This window comes from Botryllus schlosseri, chromosome 16 (assembly GCF_051294905.1).
Source record: "Botryllus schlosseri isolate E-star chromosome 16, Bs_hap1, whole genome shotgun sequence".
In the NCBI taxonomy this organism is placed as follows: domain Eukaryota; kingdom Metazoa; phylum Chordata; class Ascidiacea; order Stolidobranchia; family Styelidae; genus Botryllus; species Botryllus schlosseri.
In genome coordinates, this window is record NC_137251.1 from 6,254,465 (window position 1) to 6,278,073 (window position 23,609).

At 40.4% G+C, this 23,609-nt stretch overlaps 1 protein-coding gene across 1 annotated transcript; it reads right to left on the reverse strand.

The window, feature by feature from the left end:
• Positions 1-33: 33 nt before the first annotated feature.
• On the reverse strand, positions 34-20,733 carry LOC145458646 (uncharacterized). Its single transcript, XM_080337082.1, has 6 exons — positions 20,600-20,733; positions 5,283-5,511; positions 3,840-3,959; positions 3,682-3,772; positions 416-583; positions 34-90 (listed from the first exon to the last, which is right to left on the reverse strand). The coding sequence occupies exons 1-6, from the start codon at positions 20,721-20,723 to the stop codon at positions 34-36; spliced, it is 789 nt and encodes a 262-aa protein (XP_080193208.1). The 5' UTR covers positions 20,724-20,733.
• Between the last annotated feature and the right edge of the window lie 2,876 nt (positions 20,734-23,609).

Here is a 23,609-nt window from a genome sequence, read left to right on the forward strand (position 1 = left end):
AACATCGGCGCCCCGTACTCAGGCGGCCCGGGTTCAAGTCCCGCCATCGGAGGTTACTCTGCTGGGTTTCTCGTACCCCGTGTCGATGTTCTTACGGCGACAAAAAAGCCCAGAAAAAGACCCGACGAAAGAAAGCACTCACAGGGAATGGAAAGAACTAGTAGAAAGGGCCGCGGCTTCAATAAGATCAACAACGACAAGAATTGTGACATCGGGCACTGTAGGTCGAGGTGGATGTTAGATTAAAATGATCGCTACTGATGCGTGTCGTTCGACATCCTCCTATCTGTTCATGACATCGCATTGGGTCTTATCGCATTGTACATTGTGTGTAACTTGTTCAGATGAAAAATCTAACTCAACGATTTTAATTAAAAAAAATTTCGTTGATCAAAAAAATAATATTAATACTCACTAGCTTGATAAAAAGATTACCATCAGCAGGACTATCATCTTCGATCTTGTTCCAACATTCGAGAGAGGCAGTTTTCATTCCCTTTAATATTTTATCGCGATGCGAAGTAGTCAAAATCACGTCAACCAGATTTTGCGTCAACATTTCGTCATTTTCAGAACACTTGATCTGAATGGCAAAAAAAACGCAATTTGTGAATCACGGATGGATACGAAGTTAGTGGAGATTCGTTAAATGGAGAGTATCGATGACATGAAGGACGACTGCTGGGTTGGAATCGGGAGTACGATTCAATCAGTCAATCAGTTTTATTGATATTTTCCTCGTTTCAAAACACCACAAAACTGCTATACAATGAAAAGATAGGAGGTTGTCGAAACAACTTGGAGTAGTCTTTATAAGATCAAACAACCACCGTGGCCTAGGCGAAGTAAAGAAGAGGCATGCACACTGAATGAAAAGTAGGCTAATGCGATTGCCATTTTTTTGATCATGGAAAATACAATGGTAGATTTCGATGTCCCGGGTAATTTTCCGATTGCATTGCCTTCATAACCCATGGCTGCTTGGGTGGAGTCGAAAGAAATTTTCCTCGCCGCGACAAGTTGTCACTCTAGTCTTTACCAGTCATTCTTGACCTTTTTAGCCTTGAGCTTTCAATAAAATGTCTCCTACCCTTGTCCATTTTCAACATAGCTTCTGATGGTACCTATATAACCATCAAAATACCATTTACATGAAATCGTGCACAGTGCGAAGAAAATTTTTGAGTCGAATAAATTGACCCAGAAAATATTCCACTTTTTGTTGGTTTGCAAAATAATTTTCGGCTCTAGATAGCGTATAGGCATAATTCCACTGTGCATCTCGTATACGCCTACCCCATGATGCCGTGATTCGATCACGAATTCAACAAATTATTTAAAATAATATCTTAAGTGTGAAATGACAGACTCCCTTAAACTTAATTTATATATGATATCCGCATTGCAGCCTTTCCTGACAGGATTTGAAGCTTCGAAGTTTTACCTCCTCTTGCATACGCAGAAAAAGTAGGCATGGTTCAACGAAAATGGATATGCTTTATTTGGAAAATTTGCGATTATGAAAAGTGTAACAGTTTTTTTGCAATAGTACTGCCGACAAACGTAGCTACAAGGCCTATCCCATATATCAGCGGTTTTCAATCTATTTGACCTCGCGACAGGCTCAGAAAGGGAAACATATAGGCTAGTTCATGACACTACGAGTACCCCGAGTGAACATTGGGGAAGCTGATTTGATTACTAAAAAAGGTCCATGACTCCAAATATTTGTGCTGTTGAGAGAAAGATAGAGAGATAGATAGAAAGATAGAGTCTTTATTTTCATCCAACCAAAATACATAAAAAACAGACGGCAGTGATGGTGGTACAGAAAATATGGATGCACAGTATTCGGTATCAGATAGGAATGATCGATACGACCTTGAAGGTCATCTAGTCTGATCACACCCGCATCAAACATGTACAGTTTGTACACTTGACTCTATACAGTCTGTCTGTAAGAAATGTTAGTTTAAATAGTAAAAGAAAAAAGAAAAAGTAAACGACGGTAGCAAATGATCAATGAATTGCAATGAATGCATTTTCTCGCGGCACCGGGTCAATATCTTCCAACACCTAGGCCCTAGGGTTTTGTTGACCTCTTTCTGAAATTGGCAAAATTGATGACCTTTTTCTAATTAATAGCTAACTGCATGTATAGCCCTTTAGCCAAAAGGTTGGCCGCCCCTATTCTTTGGCCAAGTGTGTGTCGGACTAAAAGACTATTCCAAGTCGTCTCCACACCTTCTTATCTTTTCATCTTATCGCAATCTTGTGGTGTTTTGAATTGATAAAAATACCAATAAAACGAATCGCAACCAGATATGTCTTCTGAGACACAACAGAAATCATCAAATTGCGTCTATGCGTAGGGTTACCATACGTCCTATTTTAAGAGGATTCGTCCTCTTTTTTAACTTTTTTGAAAGTGTCCTCGGAGGACGCCCTTTTGTCCTATTTTTTGAGATTTTGTCCTCTTTTTTGAAAATTTAGGTCATATTTAGAGCAAAATGCGAGTGATATGCCGTAAATTAGCACAGCAGTGACGCTCAAACGGTATTTTGATATGACCGTTTTATTTTTAGTCAACCACCCGGCAATGTGGACTGAGAAACGGTATTTTGGGCTCTGAGCGGGAAAGTTGACCTTTTTTTTTTTTAGTCAACCGATCACAAAGTGGGAAAAGTTCACCGAATTTTGAGAATTCTTCTCCGGTTTTGCAAGTCTCAAATTTCTGAAAAAGTGTCCTCTTTATAGATTTCCAAAATATGGTAAGCCTATCTATGCGCGATTTGGCATTGAAGGCAGCGATCTCATTAATTTCCGAGTCTGAAATCACTATCACACTCTCGAAATGACAGCATCGAAGGAAACGCAAGTTTGCAAGTGAGTGCAGTATTGAGATGACTTTTCAGATTGCCAGCTCATATCTATAAAGTACATAAACCAGCACTAGATCTTAACTGGTCTTTCGGCTTCAACTCAGGACTGCATGCAAATATTTGGAAGATCATCTATGACAGGGTTACGATATTTAGGTTGCTTAAATTCCGGACACTCTTTAGCGGCCACTAGCGGATTGAAAAATGAGGAAGGATTCAATGTCTATCAATATGACGTCACACTAGCAATGCTTTACCTATCGCCCAGAGGTAGTCACGATCGTGTTCAAGAGCTGGAATATATAATTGTGTGTTGTAACCAGAAGCGAAACTTCAATTTAAATTTAAAAAAACTTAAAAAAGTTTATTTTCTTGATACAACAACTTTATCAATTCTATTTTAAAACAAATGGAAGCTGTTTCACTCAATTTGAATCAAGTAATACAGTCAGAAAAGTATATTGTTTTAGCGATGCAACGGTGTCCTATGGTAGCAAAATTATTTGTTCAGATATCCCCATGAAAGATACTATAGGTGTCTCACTCTCTACTGCACAATGTGCAACAGTGAAGTAATCGTTGCACGGAATTTCGTAAAGGAGTAAGAAGCAATAACGCGTGATTGCCAGTGATCTAGATGCCACAGAGATATAGAAGGAACCGGTAGTGAAAATTATCAACTGCAGTTCGAATACGGTGGGTATCCGAGGAAAATCACTGCTGCCGATAATAGTTTTGACGCTTTGACACGGCATCATATTTAGAGCGCAATGCCCTTTAAACTTGAGCTGTAACTTACAACTTTGAAAGCCTTTTCTAATGTACTCATTGCTAGTTTCCCTAATAACTTTTCCAGTGCTTTAGATATATCGCCATAATACTTTACATATCTGCAAAAGAATGGGAAAGATCAGAAGATCAGTGATAAATTAGAGGAATCCCTTGTCACATATCTACCCAGCTGCTACATTGCTCTCCTTTTCGGCAAGATCTTTTAGCAGCTGCTTCGATTTTGCTAGTGTGGAATTGACGTTTTCAAAGTGCCTTTGTAGTTCAGCAAACGACAGAGCGCAAGTGCTACAGAAAAAAATCATCGTTGGGAATATTCACCAAATATATCACTTAAATTGTAGTAATAAATCTTCCAAATGGTATAGCTGACTGTTTATTTTCATTCAGTAAGCACGTTTTTCTTTGTGTGAAATCTTACCAGCACCCTAGAGTGGTACTTTTGTGGTGTGCGATCTTAGGTTTCGAGAATGTTCTATATTGCCGTTTGGAATTTGTGCTGACTGCGGTTATGAATTTAACAATTCATAACAATATTATTCGCCCTGTGAAATCTAAGACGTGTACGTAAACGTTAGTTATAACTGGGGCTAGTTTTTTCAACGTTTGCAACTCTTTTTCACAGCTTCCGGCAGCTTCCTAAATTCTCACAATTTATGTAGTATAATGTTTTAAGCTGTTTGTATGAATTTTGTATTGCAACTTTTTGCCACTTTATTCTATTTTTCATGCCACTTTTTTACTGCAACCTTTATCAAGTATTGCGCGAAATGTGAAGGATTGATTTAAAAAGCATGCTAAAATATTATTTCCAGTATGTCTCTATTCTCTTTGATTTGCATAACAAAGAGCTATGTGAGGAATCAGCTGGATCTTAATGTTATGTATGGTGCAATGACTTACACAAGTTAGATGTTCAACAACCCCAGTCAAACACGAGCTATCTGTAAATAGATCACTTGATGAATTCCCTGTATTTCAATTTAAATGTAGCTTCCCATTTCACGGACGCTCAACCGCTGAACATAATATTTTGACCAGGTCAGCTTCTCCAGGCTATTGATTTTGAGTCGCCAACACTGAATTTTGCGGCAATAATTCACATACCCAAGGGATTTGGGGTGAGGTATTCGACTCGTGATGGGGGAGGGCAGGGTTAGATTATCGCTTTGCTGTTTTTTTTTTTTTTTTTTGCGGAAAATTATTTCCGCATTGCGTAGCCTACAGGTAAAAAATGTAATTTTTGACCATCCCGGCAGATCGTCTGAAATTAAAGTATCAAATTTGGCAGCTAAATGATGTTGTAGGTTTCAAACCTAAACATAAAAGTGTATGCATGATCGATTTTATAGCCAAGAAAGGAAGGGAACAAGCAGACAAATAATAACTGCTGGTTTATACTACAGAACCTTTCGAGTATCTCATACCCTTTCTCACGATTTTAGTAGAAGAAAAACTTGCCCTATAGTTATAACAAAAAAATTGCTGTTTGAAACGTCACAATATTCTGTTAAATTTACGCCGCTAGCGGCAATTTGACGCATGACATTTCTGATATTGCTACTTTTAGATCACACCGTCACACTGGGTTCGAGGAAGAGGCCCACGTACCAGTCATTTCGCTTCAGTTTCCCCGGCTTCGAATCCCAGGGGCAACAACGATGTGTCTCTTTGTACAGCCTTTTTCCTACACAACAAGTGTACGTTTGCGAAGGCATTGGCCTCTCCGAGCAGCAGTGATCATTGGGATTACGCCGGTCTGCTGTTGTAGGTGGTCGAGTGACGAGCGGAGATTTCGTGGAGTGTCCTTCTTTTGAGCCCGGCGGGAAACCCGGTTTAGCTATCACGTGTAAAGAAAGGCACAGCTATAAGCAGGGTAAACGTTAAATTCAATTTGAAGGCTTTGAATTTCCGCGTGAGCGATTACCGAAAGTCCCTTTGCGACCATAAATCATTGATAACTTGAAATGAACCGAACTTTACTTTGATTGTAAAAACCAGCGCAGAAATATCTAAGCAGTTTTCGAAGCCCTACGCGCCAGTAGTCTACGCCCTATATACATAATGTAAATAAGTGACAACCCAAATTAAGCAGCATCAGTTATTAGACATCCAAAACCCAACACAACACTAATGAAATATTTCGAGGTCACGAGTCTGTTTAGTGTTCACTTGTAATTTTTATTGTTTGTATGTGTAAGAAACGTGATAGTGGAGCTTAGAGTGCATCGAAGATGTTGTGCGACACTTCTATCCATTTGATTATTGCAATATTTAAGGTTTCTTGTATGATCCACTTCTCATCAGGGACATAAAGACAAAAAATTAAACTCTGTATTGGACGAATATACAAAATTCAGGCATCAAATTCCTTGAATGTTTCGTTAGGAACCGCGGAATATTTCAATACCGAATGTGGGTCACGAAGATGAAGTGGTCAAGAGCTATAGCCTCGGTTTGGTTAGAAATTTCGATAAATATCAGGTCGGTAACGTCAATGGTTCGGCGCCTTTTTAAATGTAGTATGACATTGCCAGTTCAGTTGCTTATTCTTCATAGGAATTTACCGCATGCCCTTATCAGTGCATCAGAGTCAACTTCTGTTCTGTTATCGCCCGTCAATACAATATCTCTCTGTCTGTTTGACCAGTAACGAAACGGTCAACGCATTCCCGTCTGACCGTCGTCGAGTACGGAGGTCTCTCGTGAAAGAGTAATTATCGCTAGTCTTCGTTTGCCTCATTAGGTATCGATACTACGCGAGGTTAGGTCTTTACGTAGTGCATGTAGACGTGTCTCTTGGGATCTTTGTCAGGTAATTAGTAGAGTGTATACCCTCACCGCCTTAAAATGGACAGGTGATGGAGGGTATATCCTCTAATCTCAAACGTAGAAAGGAAGATCCAGATAGCGATGAGGGAGCTGTTGGATTTTGCGGGAATACCAAAATTTCTGCCAGGAAATTCGCGATCGTAGATAATCCCAACGCTACGACGACTTCTCAGCCATTCTCTAGTCTAGTCAAAACTTTGGTAGCTCTTCGGAACCGAGCAGTATCCCGAGTGCATCATTGGCAACACCGATGTCAAGAGGGGAATCCGCATTCGTGACAGGCCCCATCAATAGTATGGCCGTTATGATTTCGAGCAAAGATAGGGTGATGACACGATATCACCCTGGGAAAGTTAACAAGGGTGATGACACGATATCACCCTGGGAAAGTTAACAGAGTTCTTTACGCTATCATCGACTGCTACGCTGGTATCAAGCCACTCCCTTCGGGAGATCTTCTCCTTACGTGTCATAATCACAAGCAAGTGACTAAAATGTTAGAATGCGTTTCGTTGAGTGACACGACCACAAATACCAAAATCGCCATCTCAGTTATACCTCACACCGCACAGAAGCCATGTGCGAGTCGCGCAGTCATCAAAGGGGTTCCCTTAGAAATACCGGAGAGTGAATTATTAGAAGATCTGAATGCCAGTAGTGTGTCGAACCTCGAACGCCTGAAAGGGAGGGCAGAGAAAGGGTTTGAGCCAAGCCTGTCCGTCTTGCTATACTTTGGTTCAACAGCGGTACCCAACTACGTCACGTTCGGTTACCTACGCTTCCGTATGAACACTTATAATCCACCGCCAACTTGCTGCTTCAAATGTAACTAATCCGGCCACACCTCTAAATCTTGCCGCGGAAAACCGAGCTGTACAAAATTTGACGCCCTGAACCATGTATACAATGAATGCCAAAATAACAGAAAATGCATCAACTGTAATGGAAATCATAGTGCCGCTTATGGCGGGTGCCCCGTCTATAAAGAAGAGGCAAAAATTCAAATTGTCAAAGAGAGGGCAAACCTATCCTCCCCTGAGGCGAGGCGTTAAGTAGCCTACGCACACAGGATTTCGTATCGGACTCTTCGACAGCGCCGTAGGATTTCATTTCTGCTTCGTCGACAATGTTGAAAGAGTCCCACGCCCATAAAGTCACCGCCGAAAGCAAATCATTGAAAGTTAGAAATCCCCCGAACAGCAATACACCAACCGCGCCATCACCCAATAACGGGGACTTGAGACATCTACAGGGCAATCAATCAGAACAATATGCTTTACGAAACCCCTCCGCAACACAGACTGATGATACCGCTGGTAACACGACAGTTCACTTTAATCAATTAGAACCGATACAACTGCTGGTGATGGTAGCAGAAATCGTCCAGGTTACGATTTCAGCTTGCCAAACTGGCAACGGAAACATATTTAACATCGTCGCAGAAGCGTTTGGCAAGTACTTTGAACAGCATATCGACAAGACCTTGTTGTAGAAAATGTCGAAAAACGCAAACAATCAAAATTCGGAAGTACGAAATGAAGCCACAGTCCCACAAAATCGCGATGGGCAATAAACCGCTAACCATATTGCAATGGAATTGCCGTAGTAGATATAAAGAATTGCCGGAGTTCAAGCATTTTCTATCGACCCTAGATCACAAACCAGATGTTATTCTTTTGCAAGAGACTCACCTAATCGACAAATATACTCCGAAATTACGGGGTTATAGGCTTTTCCGACGCGACTAAACGGTTCACAAGGGTGGTCTGGCAGCTTTTGTTGCCGAATCTCTTGAGTTGTCGCTTGGACGTTTCCGTTGCATCGAATTGCTTCGAGTTGATGTGCCTGAGACTTGCTAACATAACTATATGCAACGTCTATATACCTCCCGATCGCACTTTGAGCCAAGTCGAGAGTAGTATATGTGCCCGCTGGTGACGCGCAAAATGTAATATATGTAATAAACAAAGACACCGGAAATCAGAAACGCCGCATTTTGATATGCTTGGTGGTCTAAAAGCGGCCTGTATCGTTTCGTGAAATATAATAAATAAACTAAACACAGGAAATTCGGAAAAGCGTGCTGTGGCGCTTCGTGGTTGCGAGTTCTGTATTTCGTCAAAAGCGGATTTTGAAATTAGATGTTCGAGCGCGTAGCGACCTACATATTCTGTGCGACAAATGACTCTGGCATCCTGTCCACTCAATCACTATAGTGGCTGTATCGTGAATTGCTTCCCGTGAAACAGCTTATTGTATGTTTTGTGTCGTTACAGTATACTGAACCTATCGTTATATGGCAGGGGTCGGCAACCTTTTGCTAGTCGCGGGCCAAATTTCGGGTGTACAACCTTTCGGCGGGCCGGATTTTTTCTTAGTACTATATTTTACGCTCACTTCGGTATATTATCCTACATTGCTGCAATCTCAATCATACCAATCCGAAGACACATGTATTTACACTTCAACGACACAGAATAATTGTGACAATTGACACAGCTTGCTTTGTGAAAGGTTTTCAACTTCTGGTAACAAGTCAGATGAAACAAGAATCAGACCCTACTCAAAATGGATGTCCGAAATACGTGATCTTAGCTTGCTCTTAGTAAATTTCATTGTTCCAAACTATTGTTCACATGCGTACGTGCTTTCAAAAATCGATGCAATTTTTTTGCATTGTTGGTCAAGCTGGGATAAAGACCAATTTCAAGAACGTACTTTTTGTCAAAGTCATGCAGCGATATGCTCTTTGTATGAAATTTGTCATTCAATTCAACTGCATCGCATTTCAGAAAGGCCCATTCGAAATTTTCAGGCAATGGTATTGGCGTCCATATTAAACAGAGTACTGAATAGTCAGAATTCATTTTGTAGACAAGGAATGTCGGAAAAGCGGGTGAATATTCAGTAGTTAAATTTCGTATCACAGTTACAAATGTAGTGTTGGTACTAGGTTTTCTCTCCTCCAGTATAGGAACGTGAGCATAATTTCCGTTGTACTGTTGACATTTCCAGAGTCACAGATTTGTTTTGAATGCGCCTCAACATCTCATGTATGTAGTTGTTTTCCCCTTGAAGTTGCAAGTTCAATTTGTTCAGATGTGACGTTAAATGTACCAGGAAAGCAAGATGAGATACCCATTTTCGATTACAAGATTATGAGTCGGCGATATTTGTATTTTCGAGGAAAGTTGCTATTTCATTTCGCAGATCATACACTCGTGTAAGCATAGCTGCTCGACTCAATGAGCGAACATTACAAATATAGGCCTACATGACATCGCCATATTGATTCTCTGCATCTAGTGATATATGGCGTAACTGATACAGTTGATGAGACAAAAATCATATTAACAGTTTTCACCATTGTGGCCAAAACACTATTCAGGTTTTTTGTCTTGGCACACAATGCCTTCTGAAAATCAAACTATAGACAGGCTAACTAACATACTGAGGCTAGTTATCTATAATTGAATAGTTTGAGATTCCATCATTGCGTCTGAGATGCTCCAAGCGCTTTTGAAGCTAAGGAAGAACACCTTTATTGTCACACCCCGTTAGAGTGATCAGCCCTTTAAAAAGCATGGAACACCTTCGGTTGCGAGATACACCCGATTGATAAGCACTGATCCAGTCTAGTCTATCTCCATCTCCTACTTCAACCACCTTCGTTTCATGGCGTAACAATAGACTAATAAGATGTAGGCTACTATTATATCGTAGCAATGCCACATTTTTTCCATGCAGCGCTGCACTGCAGATTGAAACTCATTATGAAGCGGCGGGCCGTATTCTTGTGATAACTAATTATCATGTCGCGGGCCGGACGATTTCGCTTGGCGGGCCGGATCCGGCCCGCGGGCCGTAGGTTGCCGACCCTTGTTATATGGTATCGTGTATTACATTAGTCCGGTCAGTCGTATTACATTCAGCAGTATTCAGTATTAAGCAGCGACACGAAAATATGCATCAATTATTGTAAAACAGTAGACAGATATACATCATTCTTGCAATTCTAGAATTCGAGTTAACTGGTCAATCTTCAATCTTCCGTCGTGGTTTTTTACGCCAGACGGTTCGAATACCGACAAATTCTCACTTATTTCTGCTCCAACACTAATCCTTTGCGAAGTTTACGCTTATTCAAAAAACGTGTGAAATAATTGTAAAATACTACGGTCGCTCACAGGATAATGCTTCAGACATAGCGATCTCTCACTCGCTGCACAACCGAAGTGGAATCGTATCAAAACGCGTAAATTTGTCACTTTGACATCAAGATTCGAAAACCAACAACTTTGGTGCTTTATGTTCTTTGCGTGACCAAACTCACTACACAACTGAAGCTGAATTGTAGTCGAATGCGTTAATCCGTCACCTCGACTTCGAAATAATCCAAAGTCTGTAAACATGTACTGTGCTATATCCGCTATTACGAATAGCGTTTCTCACTTGTAATGTTCATGAGCACATATTGATTTGAAACACGTAAATTCATGAACTCCTATCATGAGCACATATTGATTTGAAACACGTAAATTCATGAACTCCTAAAACTTTATTAGCTATCCACTTATTTTTGTCGTAGCTGGAAATGTAATCGCTAGTACATCTTACCACGCTCAAGAGAGTTATTCACAACAACATTCACAAGTGTTGAATCCAATTTTCACTTACTTGATTATATCACTACAACTTGCAAACTTGAATAATTCATCCTGGTTGATTCATATGGCCGGTCTTTTTTTTATTCAACTCTAAAAGTCGTTACTATTCCGAAGTCAAAGTAATGACTAATCGGTGCATATACGACTTGACATAAACATATTGTTTCGAGTATACAAGATTTGATTACCCGGTCAATCGCAGAGGAGAATTAATTTATCGCAAGTGAATCGGTATATTACAGTGTAAAAGATATCGGAACGTCAGCAACTCTTACGGGTATAGTTATTACCGCATTAACTAATTTATCCGGCTAACTCGTCATGATCATTCTTGAAATCAACGCAAACATGGTCACTGAATTGAGTTAACCACAAAACAGCATCAATTTTTCAATTCTGCTTGTAGCTTTTGGATTATTCGCATTCGTCGATAGAGAATATTATTGAAGTTGCAAGTATGCTATTTCAACGAACTTTCGTTTTTTCCAAACGCGAAAGATAACGTCTAATCGTAAGACTTGAATCAAATCACACATTTGTTTGATGATAACACACATACAACAAAAATATTATCGTGATTTTATAAACTGGTCATACTAATCAACGCATTTTCAATATTAAAATACAAGTTGTCAGACCTTTTGTTTAAAGTGTCATTTCAAATTGTAGAAATAGATTCGTTGCTGTCTTTGTCATTCATACAAATTACATTTCTGCGACACCGAAGTAATTTTTTTTTTTTGAATGGAACAAATCATTCATCTTCGACTTGTGGTCTTGAATCATATTCGACAATTCATCACGAATGGCTTGTAACGAAGTTACGAAAAAGTTTGCTACAAAATTTTTGAAACAGTGTTCTTAGCATCTCCATTTGTGAGTCGGAAGTACACCACAGTGTATTAAACTCGCTAGAGTTGTCAATGTACAATTGCGCATGTGCTCGAATTTCGTAATGAAATATTCTTGATTGGGAATTAATCCATTACTCACCTCTGTATGTATTACAGAATGCTATGATGCGCTTGCTAAGATTTTACAAATCGGTCAGTTGTAATTACCAAGGTCAAATGTAAAGCAACAATATCGGTAATGTTGAATTTACAGACCAACACGAAACATATTTTAATAATTTTCGTTGGCAAGTCGGTATTAATATATTCAACAATCGGTTCAATACTTTATTATAGAGTGTGTGGTGTGTGGTGAGAATTGAAAAACTTACGCGCATTTCCCGGTTTCAAGATATCACACTATGTGAATTGACTTACCGCCGATTGGTTATATTGCTTAATCCGTTCGCACCATTTCACAAACACTTTGATCATCGCAAATCAATTACAAAAAATCAACATCGAAAAGACCTGTGATATCGGACACTCTAGGCCGAGGTGGATGTTAGGGTTAATGATCGCTACTGATGCGTGTCGTTCGACATCCTCCTATCTGTTCATGACATCGCATTGTGTCTTATCGCATTGTACATTGTGTGTGACTATAGTTCAGATGACAAACATAACCCATCGATGTTATGGTAACGGCACAGACTTGTTGCTGATGGTCATTACATTGAAACCTCAAAACCACTGTCGGATGGTTATAATGTGGCCTATGAACATACGTAACATATATTCTGTCTTGGGGGGAGGATTATTTAGTTGAAGTAATCTCAACATTTGTCAGAAATGTGCTGGATATAATACAGAAATTTTTCAGAATGGCTTCGCGGGCCGGATGAAATCGTCTGGCGGGCCGTATGTTTGACACCCCTGCTTTAAACAAAAGGTCTGACGACTTGTATTTTAATATTGACAAATGCGTTGATTAGTATGACCAGTTTACAAAATCACGATAATGTTTTCGTTGTATGTGTGTTATCATCAAACAAATGTGTGATTTGATTCAAGTCTTACGATAAGACGTTATCCAACAGCTACAAGCAGAATTGAAAAATTATTGCTGTTTTGTGGTTAACTCAATTCAGTGACCATGTTTGCGTTGATCCCAAGAATGATCATGACGAGTTAGCCGGATAAATTAGTTAATGCTGTAATAACTATACCCGTAAGAGTTGCGGACATTCCGATATCTTTTACACTGTAATATACCGATTCACCTGCAATAAATTAATTCTCCTCTGCGATTGACCAGGTAATCAAATCCTTTGTACTCGAAACAATATGTTTATGTCAAGTCGTATATGCACCGATTAGTAATTACTTTCAGAATAGTAACGACTTTTAGAGTTGAATAAAAATAAGACCGGTCATATGAATCAACCAGGATGAATTATTCAAGTTTGCAAGTTGTAGTGATATAATCAAGTAAGTGAAAATCGGATTTAACACTTGTGAATGTTGCTGTGAATAACTCTCTTGAGCGTGGTAAGATGTACTAGCGATTACATTTCCAGCTACGACAAAAATAAGTGGATAGCTAATAAAGTTGTAGGAGTTCATGAATTTACGTGTTTCAAATCAATATGTGCTCATGAACATTACAAGTGAGAAACGCTATTCGTAATAGCGGATATAGCACAGTACATGTTTACAGACTTTGGAATATTTCGATGTCGAGGTGACGAAATAATGCCATGCCATACATCGCTCATCCCTACATCGATCATCCCAGCTTGATTTAACTCTCGCGTCACCAGACATTGCGGCTTGTTGTCACACCAGCGTATCAGGTCACCTCATTGGCAGCGATTACTTTTTAGTTTCCACGACATTTCACTGCAATGTGGCACATTCGTCAAAAATACCAAGATTGTGCTTTAGAAAGCCAACTGGCTGGACTTCTCGCACAACGTGGATCGTGCCCTCTGCAGTCATATGCCGGAAACTCGATACTACAATATTACTCTCACAAATACGACAGTCAATTCAGTCAAAATCACCATTCCCCAGACGTGAAACACCAACAAGATCCCTGTGCCTTGGTGCAATAAGGACTGTGAAAGGCCCGTTCGACGCAAGAAAGCTGCATTCTTGAAAATGAAAAGATATTTCAATTCACGTGATGTGATCTGCTTTAAAAGCGACTGCGGTCGAAATGCCGCAAAATCATTCTGACTGCAAAGAGGTCGTGCTGGGAAGAGTTTTGCGATTCTATTAACGGAAAAACGGACTTCCGCAAGGTGTGGAAAATTGTGGCGTCGATGTCCGGGGCCTCCGCACCTCGCACAATACCGATACTCGATGTCGACAACACTACATTGAAGGCCGATCGATCCAAAGCCGAGGCCCCCTCGAAGGCTTTCCGTAAAGTTAGTAGTAACGCGAATTACCCAGTGACCTTCATGCAGTTGAGAAATGAAATCGAAAGAAATCAAATGTACATCGCAAGGTCAAATCGTATTGGAGGTGAATTGAACATACCCTTCAGTATGCCAGAGTTGGAATGCGCAATGCGCTCCCGGAAAGACACGTCTCCAGGGGGTGATTCAATCTGTTATGCAATGTAAAGACAACTCGCTGCGGCATCTACTACGCCTCTTCAATGCATCCTGGGACAGCGGAGAAATTCCCTTTTGCTGGAAGCACTCTATTGTAGCCTAATCCCGATTCTCAAGCAAGGCCAAGATGGCACCGATCCCAAGTCATATCGCCCAATTTATCTAACGAGTCTCTGCAAAGTGATGGAGGTTATGGTCGCAAATAGAATACGCTGGTACTTGTATGGTCGCAAATAGAATACGCTGGTACTTGGAGGCCAACAATTTGCTACAACCCTCTCAGTCATGATTCCGAAAGGGGAGATGTACTCTGGACCACGCCATACGACTCCATGACTCGATATACAAGTCTATCAATAACCAACGCCAATAACCAACGCTCACCGACAGCCGCATTTCTCGATATTGAATGAGCTTACGACATAGTTGGGCGAAAAGGTTTACTATTGAAGCTCTCCCGTCTTGGTATTGGTGATAAAGCGCTCTGCTGGATCCAGAATCTCCTAAAAAATCGAACCTACCAAGTGCGTGTCGGGAATACGCTGTCCGATGTAAACAGCCTCGATAACGGAATCCCCCAAGGAAGGAAGCGTTTTGAGTCCATTGCTTTTCACTGTGATGTTGAACGATATGTCACTAGTTGTTCGAAGCAGCGTTGGCATTTACGCGGATGACTGTGCCATATGGGAGAGCAGGCTTGGTATACCGACGATCATTTCGTCACTTTAGAGTTCTCTGGACTCGGTGAAAAGAAAGATTCCCGATGTGTACTTGCACATTGATGGAAATCGAATTACCCTCGTTGACAACTTCAAGTATCTTGGTATTACTTTTGTCAAGTTGTTGACGTATAAAACGCACATTGACAACGTCGCGAAAAGATGCTCCAGAAGAATGGGCTTACAGTACTTGGTGTCGTCACAAACACCGCATGGGGTGCTAATAAGCACGCACTCCTGCAGTTATACAGATCTCTTATCAGATCCGTCATCGACTGTATGGTATGCGCGCATACTTTTTCACTTCGAAGTATAAGGCAGGGGAGATAGTCAGGCCGTGTTATTTTTGGCATTTCAGGAGCCAGATGCCAAAACTGCCAAAAATAAAAATTTAAAAATGCCAAAAATAAGCAATTTTTGGCATATGCCAAAAATAACACGGCCTGCCAAATAGTGTATTTCGTTCATGGTGTTGTGTTAACAGGGCCGCGTTACAACCGAGAAGAGCGTTTGTGAAAGGCAGGTTTCTTAATCTGCGTCCAGCCCACCCATTAGGGGTGAAAGCATGGTGTCCTAAATGGTGTGGGCACAGCGAGATTGAACGGCTGACTGCATTTGGTTTACGTCATACTTTCCATTTGTCCAAAGGCAATTTTACGACCATTTTTGATCGGCTTGTCGAGCGCTAAATTTGATAAAACGGGTATCAATGAGAAGCTTCCGCAGTACTGATTATTAAAACATAAATTATATTCTGCTCATGGAACTGGAACCCCCAAAATCAATCACGGTTTTTGCATTGAGATGGAGCTTAACATTGTGACGCAACAAACTGTCTGGCTATTTCTGAGCTGCATAGTCTCGTTTTGCCAGACAGTCTTGTTGCGTCAATGTTCTTAAACAAGCTAACCTTCCCAGGACTCTTCCATGGGAGTTGGTAATATTAAAGCCACCTTAAGTGACAAAAGTCCTCCGAAAATATATCGGTAGACTGAAGGAGAAATGAAAGTCGGGCTACTAAATAGAATGTGTTGAGATAGACAACACAGGAAACTCCTGGAAAAGGATCGGGAAGAAAATTTTTTCCGCGACGAGATCGATGGCACTGGCGGAGTGATCTCTTTTCATGATGCATGGATGCCAGTTCGGCCCTCCAAAGATTTTGAAGCTCTGAAAACCTTTTGTGGATGACTGGCAACATTCTTTCCCTCAACGGCTGCTGTTGAAGCCGATATTTCCCATGTTCGCAGGGCGAGAAATGAATTTAGGAGAAACTTAGCTGACCTGAGTTTGGAAGCACTGCTACAGTGCAAACGATTTAAGTCTATTCAACAGATGTAACAATCAGTTGTTGAGCGTGTTTGTTAGGCTTTTCTCTTTTTTTTGCTTAGTGGCACCGATTACGATGGATACTGCACATTTTGTGGTTTCGTTTGATATTACTAACCTATGAAATCGTTAGGATTTTTCATCTTCTTATTGTTTGTTGGCACTGATTATACGTGGATGCTGCACATTATGTGGTGTCTTTTGACAAACTAGCCCAAATAAAGCGTTTTTGTGACTAATTCGAGGCTGAAACTATCTATTTAGAGGACGATGCCAAAACTGCCAAAAATAAAAATCGAAAAATGCCAAAAATAAGTTATTTTTGGCAGTTTTGGCATATGCCAAAAATAACACGGCCTGGAGATAGTGTAGTGGTCACGATAAGCGCCCTGTAGGCGAAACGCGTTCGATTCCCGTCGGAGGTTTATCTGGGCCCCTCTTCCCCTGCCGTTGCCGTTCTTACGACGACAAAAAAAAACCAGAAAAAGACCCGACGAAAGAAAGCACTCACAATGAATGGAAAGAACTAGTAGAAAGGGCCGCGGCTTCAAAGAAATCAACATCGAAAAAGAACTGTGACATCGGGCACTCTAGGCCGAGGTGGATGTTCGAGTAAAGGATCGCTACTGATGCGTGTCGTTCTACATCCTCCTATCTCTGTTCATGACATCGCATTGTGTCTTATCGCATTGTACATTGTGTGTGACTTGTTCAGATAAAAATATAGCCCAACCATGTTATGTTATGTTATGTTGTTAAACACTCACAAATTAAGGCTAATACAGAACCAAGCTTTACGTTATGTTGAGGAGCAATGCGGAGTACACCCATATGTGCTTTGCAAGCCGCATGTAACGAACCGCCTCTCCACACATTTTAGATAGTTGTCAGCCAATGTTATGAAGGAAATGTAAGTTTCGTTCTTTGCGTGACTGCCTTATCGTGTCGAGCAAGTGCGACGTTGAAGACATCGTGTCACGTAACGGGTTAAGCAGACGTGACAACTGGAGCGTGAAGGTCCTGTGGTAATTCAATAAATTGCAGTTCCATTACGGCGGCGTTCTGAAGGAAATGGCTGCGGCCAAAATATTTTTCGTTTTCCCCCTCAATTTGAGACCACATCTATTTTAGAGCGCAGTGCCCCTGTAACAGTGCTACAGTACACCGATGCCTTGCATGGATCTGCATCGGTATAAATACATTAGAGAAATGCTATGTAATAGAATCCTTCAATAGGCTCATGGGTTGCCCGACATATGAGCATGCGACACAATGGAAAACGACAGTTCAGCATGGAACACATAACCCAAAAACTTACCCTAACCCGAAACCTAACCTAAAGCCTAACCCTAACCCTACCATAAATCCAACCCTAACCTACCCCTAACCCGTAATTTAACCCACATGCTCATGTGTCGCATGCCAGATTGTCGCATGCCGAAGTCTCGCACGCTGTGATGTCGCATGCTCATATGTCCACGGACCAGGCCCATGATCAAATTACTTACGATATTTTCACAGTCGCACTTACTCGACGCGACCCCCATATCGTAGCTTAATTTTTGATGTAGTATATGGCAAATATCTGCTACGACACTGTTTGATTCCAAATGATACATCAGCACGGGCTTTCAATCCCACTTGCAATATATGCATATTCACCATACTGTGGAGGCTCCGTTGTTCACTACCGGTATCCTGTTGTGTAAATGCCGTCTGATTGAATAGGGAATTAATATAGATGTATAATTTGTATATTAACGAATGCACAATTCCCAAAAATGATATAACGAAAGTGATGCCGATTATGCTTCATTATTATTGATGCGGAATGATAGCATTGTTGTAGTGTATATTGTGAAGTACTGCGACAATATCCATTGGCCAAGAACGTAATCGGTGGCTGTGACTTCATTTGGATAAGTCCCTGTAAGCGGCCAGCTGGTTCTAATATTTATAGTGAATTTGAATATGTCTTTGAGAATGTTCATTGTTCAATCTTGACCAGTGTCAGATCATAAGACACTGGCATAGCACAGCACAGTACCTGTAGCGTACAATCAAGCCGGTATGGTAATTATACAAATACATATGTTGCAAGTGGTATTGAGAGTCCGTGCTGATGTATCATTTGGAAGCAAACACAATGTCGCAGTAGATATTTGCCGTGCTCTGGTATCATATGGATCAAGATATCAAGCTGTCGCACCAGAAATTAAACATAAAAAAATAATATAGGAAGTATTTACCTTAGAACAGTGGTGAACAGTGGTTCTCAAACTTTTTAAGATACGCCCCCCCCCCCTTACGATGATGAAAGATTTCGCGACCCCTTACCGTCATATCAAAAATCGCAACCAGGTTGCTAGCAAACCTAAGGGATAGTTTGATGGCATGGAAGGTTACGACTATGGATGAAAGATTTTTAAATGTGAAATTCAGACTAAATACAGAGCAAGAATAATGAAATTGTTGGTAAATAGCGCAGAGCACGAAAATTTTTTTCAGTTGAGCTCAGCTTCGTGCCCCACTTCTGAAGCTTTCACGCTCCCCAGTTTGAGAACCACCGTCTTAGAATTATCATGGTGAAATATACTAAGAAATAGTTTAATCAAGTCCCTGCATTATTTCGATTTTAAGTAAGCATTTTATTAATATTTAAAAATAGTTTCTTTAGACTTACGCGGGCCGCACAGAACGGTGTTGCGGGCCGCATGCGGCCCGCGGGCCGTAGTTTGCCCACCCCTGCCCTAGCTCCAAGTACTGGTACTGTGAGTGCTGCTTTCTCTTGTTATGAAGTGTACAATGTACATGTACATATTGGATTGTGTGAAATTGCACAAGAATTCGTTTCTATGTAGCTAGACTTTGCTATGCCTTCAATTTGTTAACTTTTCGTTTTTAGTGGCACTGTGCATAGGGCTGTTCAAAAATTGAATACCGGTTAGAATTGAGACAGAATAAGTGTGCAATTCAACCATTTGATCATGTAACCAGTCAATATGTATTGAACTGTACATACCTCGCTTTCTTTTTGCATCCAGTTCTTTTACTGTTATTATTTTTCTATGAAATCCTTATCGTAGGCTTCTGTGTTGTGGGTTACAATTTTTATGGTTTTAATTTGTATTGTTATTTTTATAACGATAATTTGCATACACTGTTTTGTTAAATGTACAATCCTTACAACCGATTCTTTTAATATGAAATATTGCTTCGAGAAGAGCCTGTAAAGGTATTTTAGATTTCAGGCATATAGTTTCGAGCTCTGCAGCGATAGGTACGGACATATCACCTCAGACCACACAATATTCTGACATACATCGCTACCACGCAATGCGGCATCTAAAAAAATCCGATTATTGTGTTTTTTTGTGCATAAATGCTCGCCTTGAAGTTTACAGTGTACGGCCAGAACTTCTGTCGCCTCTCGTTGAGTTCGTCCTAGTCAGCAATGTGTTGATTTGAGCAAATTGTTTTTTAGGCACACAATTTGCGACATGTATTTCGACATTTCTGTCGTGGCGCACCAGACCGATAAGGTGACAAGCGCCACAATGTCCCATTTTCACAATTAATAATAATAATAATAATAAACGACCAACGTTTCCTTGTCATAACTGCTCGAGTATGTTTTCGCTGAACTACTTATACTGCTTAGCTTGTTTGTTTGTTTTGGGGTATTCATGGTGTTTGTCGACTACTATGGTCATTTGCACCAGGCCGATATTCTTCTTATTTTCCGTAACTGCCGACTTATAGCACGGCCCACCTCTAGGCTTTTGTAAGACACCGCTGACGCAGATGAGGTGGCGAGGAATACTGCTTATAGTTGATAATGATAATAATATAAAATTCTGCCGGTTGGGCAAGAATGTGGTTTGACTATAGTGCCAGCATAAAGACTACTAATAAGCATCTTACCTTTTCGCATACAGTACAGTGTGGTCTTCGTGAGACATATATCGAATAAACAAGCAGTTACGACTGCGACGAAAAGTTTCATATTCATCTGGAAATCGCAACTGAAAAGCAACCACAAACACATGAAATGTTTTCGAAGCACGAAATATGATGATAACTGTATCCAAGAACCGACATCTCGTTTCATACCATGGTGTAGCAAACATACTATACCATTGTATATGCAAAAACGCAGGGTTGTAGCTGGGGTTGCATTTCAAACAAACGGTGTTTTAAAAAACTTTTTTTCAGAACATGTTTTAAGCAAATGACTTTTTTATAAAAACAAAATTGTGTTTTCCAAAACGTTGTATAATTAGGCTATGCCATAATTGTGCCAAATTTTTGCACAATTTGCACTCAATACAGTCGACGTTTTCCATATGGAGTGGCTGGAACCTTCAAAATCGTCGTTGGTTCGACTGTTATAGCAAGTAGATATAAATAATTGGTACGTATCGTATGGTGATTAAACAGACTCGGCGATCGGCTGAACCTCAACTCGCGACCAGTAAACTGGGGTGTTGCTATAGTGTTTGGTGTTATGAGAATCGAAGAAGGCTATACGTCTGCTGGAATTAGAATATTAGTCAAACTAAAATTATATTAAATCAAAATTATAATAATACAGATGATATGATGTATCAGAAGATTAATTTTGATACTCAAACTAGGGCTTGAAAAACACTGGATTTCATGATAATCAGAAGAAATTCCAAATTCCATAAATGAATTGATAAGCTCGCACGAGCTCACCTATAACACCTTCCGCGGACGCGGGTTGAGTTGAGAACCACTGCACTACAGTACGGCTGAGAAAATCACCGCTCTGCCGTATTTCTGGTCATCAGCATGTACTGCTAGCTGGTCGAAGGAGCATGACAAATAATCCCCGCTTAGCTTCAAAACTATTTTAGAATCATGGATGTCGGCTGTCGACACTGTTCGTACAAATCGTCGATTTGGTGTATGGTAGGCTTACCATATTTTTATGAAGCAAATTCCGGACATTCTTTAGCGCCCACTAGCGGATTTTAAAATTAGGTGTAAAACATTGACCGTCAATATGACGTCAAACTAGCAAAGCATTGCTAATCGACTGTATACACTATACAGGAATGGAGTGGAACATAGGTCATGAATTGGGCCGTCTGTAATGTGAGCTCTGGTGATTGCTACTTGCTAGGGTCTGTAATACATTCCTCCACGGGCCGGATGAAATCATCTGGCGGGCCGTGTCTGGCCTGTCAGGATTGTGTTTGACAGCCCTGCTATACTGTTAGGTCGGTGCGGCTATCTGTTTGTGTTTTAATCAGGTCCGAAACAATATTTTTTCTGCCCCCTTCCGCCCAAAAAGGCGCAGATCTTTGGCCCACCATAGGGTAGTCGATGTAACTTGTTGGGCACTTATTATATGCATTTATTGGCTGTTCAATTTTTTGTATGAATTCTGTCAATAATATTGATTCTTCCATATATTAGGCTACTATAAAATGCACCAGCAGTTTGAACATCCGGTGATGTCCAACCTTTTGTGATCGCAACCTCATTTCTGACTTAAAAATGTTCCGTGGCAAAAAGCTCAAAACTTGATAAGCTGATTACTAAAAAAATTCAGCTTGCCCAAACTTACACACGGCCTAAGGAAGCAGATTACGTCCAGCATCATCGCGATCCCCAGATAAAGGCAAACGACCCCAAGATTTGGAACCACTGTCTGTGACTGAAGCATCCAATCGGCCTTAACCAACTCTAGGAATATATCGTTATAGCTTATAATTGCGATTACAATCAGACTTATTTTAGTAAATGATGGGTATTTATATTTATTTTGACCGTATTTTTTGGCGAGGGTGGTGCCTGGTGCGCATACTAATATCATTATACGTTACATTAACTCGCGCGCGGCGCGAAGAACAATTTTGAATTGCATAAATCTACTTTAAAATAATATTTTTTAAATTGATTGACGAAAAACTTTTGAGCATGCTTCAAGCCTTCAAAATTCCGGACATTTAGGCATATTTTAAAAATTCCTCCCGGACGCAGATTTTTCAGTGAAATCCCGGACATGTCCGGGAAATTCCGGACGTATGGCAACCCTAGTGTATGGTTATGCTTTCCAGGTAAACGCATTGTGAATGTCGCTTCTACGAAATGAGTAGCCCGTAAAGCGGAAAAATACTCCACCGATTAAAAATTTGAAAATGCTATTCATGTCAACAAAACGTGTGACGATTAAAATACCAGGCCATTAGAACTCGGCGGTGGTTGCTGATGTTAATCGTATACAGGCCGATAACCGAACCGCCAACGTCGGCTCGTAACATCCGTAATATGTGGATTGTACTTAGATGTGTCTTACGGTACGAAAAGAATTGTTCGTATGGCGGAATTTCGTGTTCATGTAATCTTGTACCCCTATGGTCATATACTTGTATCCGGAACCAATCGTGGTTTCACCATTTGTTACTCAGAATTTGAACCTGCTGTTCGCATTGATCATAGCGAGGTGTACGAGGGTTAGTACTCATTGAAAATCGGTGGGCGACCAATCGTCAGGGATGAATTTGCGTAACGAAATTATGACGTGAAAGCGATCGAATGACATCACAATTTTCAAAAATTTATTCTCTAATGATTTTCCCATCTCAATCGTTATATTATTTTCGAAAACGTATAAAAAAGCTCAAATTCAAGTAGAAAAATAAAACAAAGTTAATCGCGAAAAATCGTGATTATACTTCGGCATGTTATCGCGATTGTAATCGACTTCTGCGATATCTTGCTAACCCTAACAGCGTGTTTCCGACGTAATCGTTATCGCAAACGATTACACTTGAGCAATAATCGTCGCAAGTCTGCCGTACTTCTGAAGTCTCTAAATAATTTTTTCACACATGAAGTATGCCTGTGATATATTTCTGTAGGCTACATTTGAAAGTTGTCACGCGACCATTGTTAGATACAA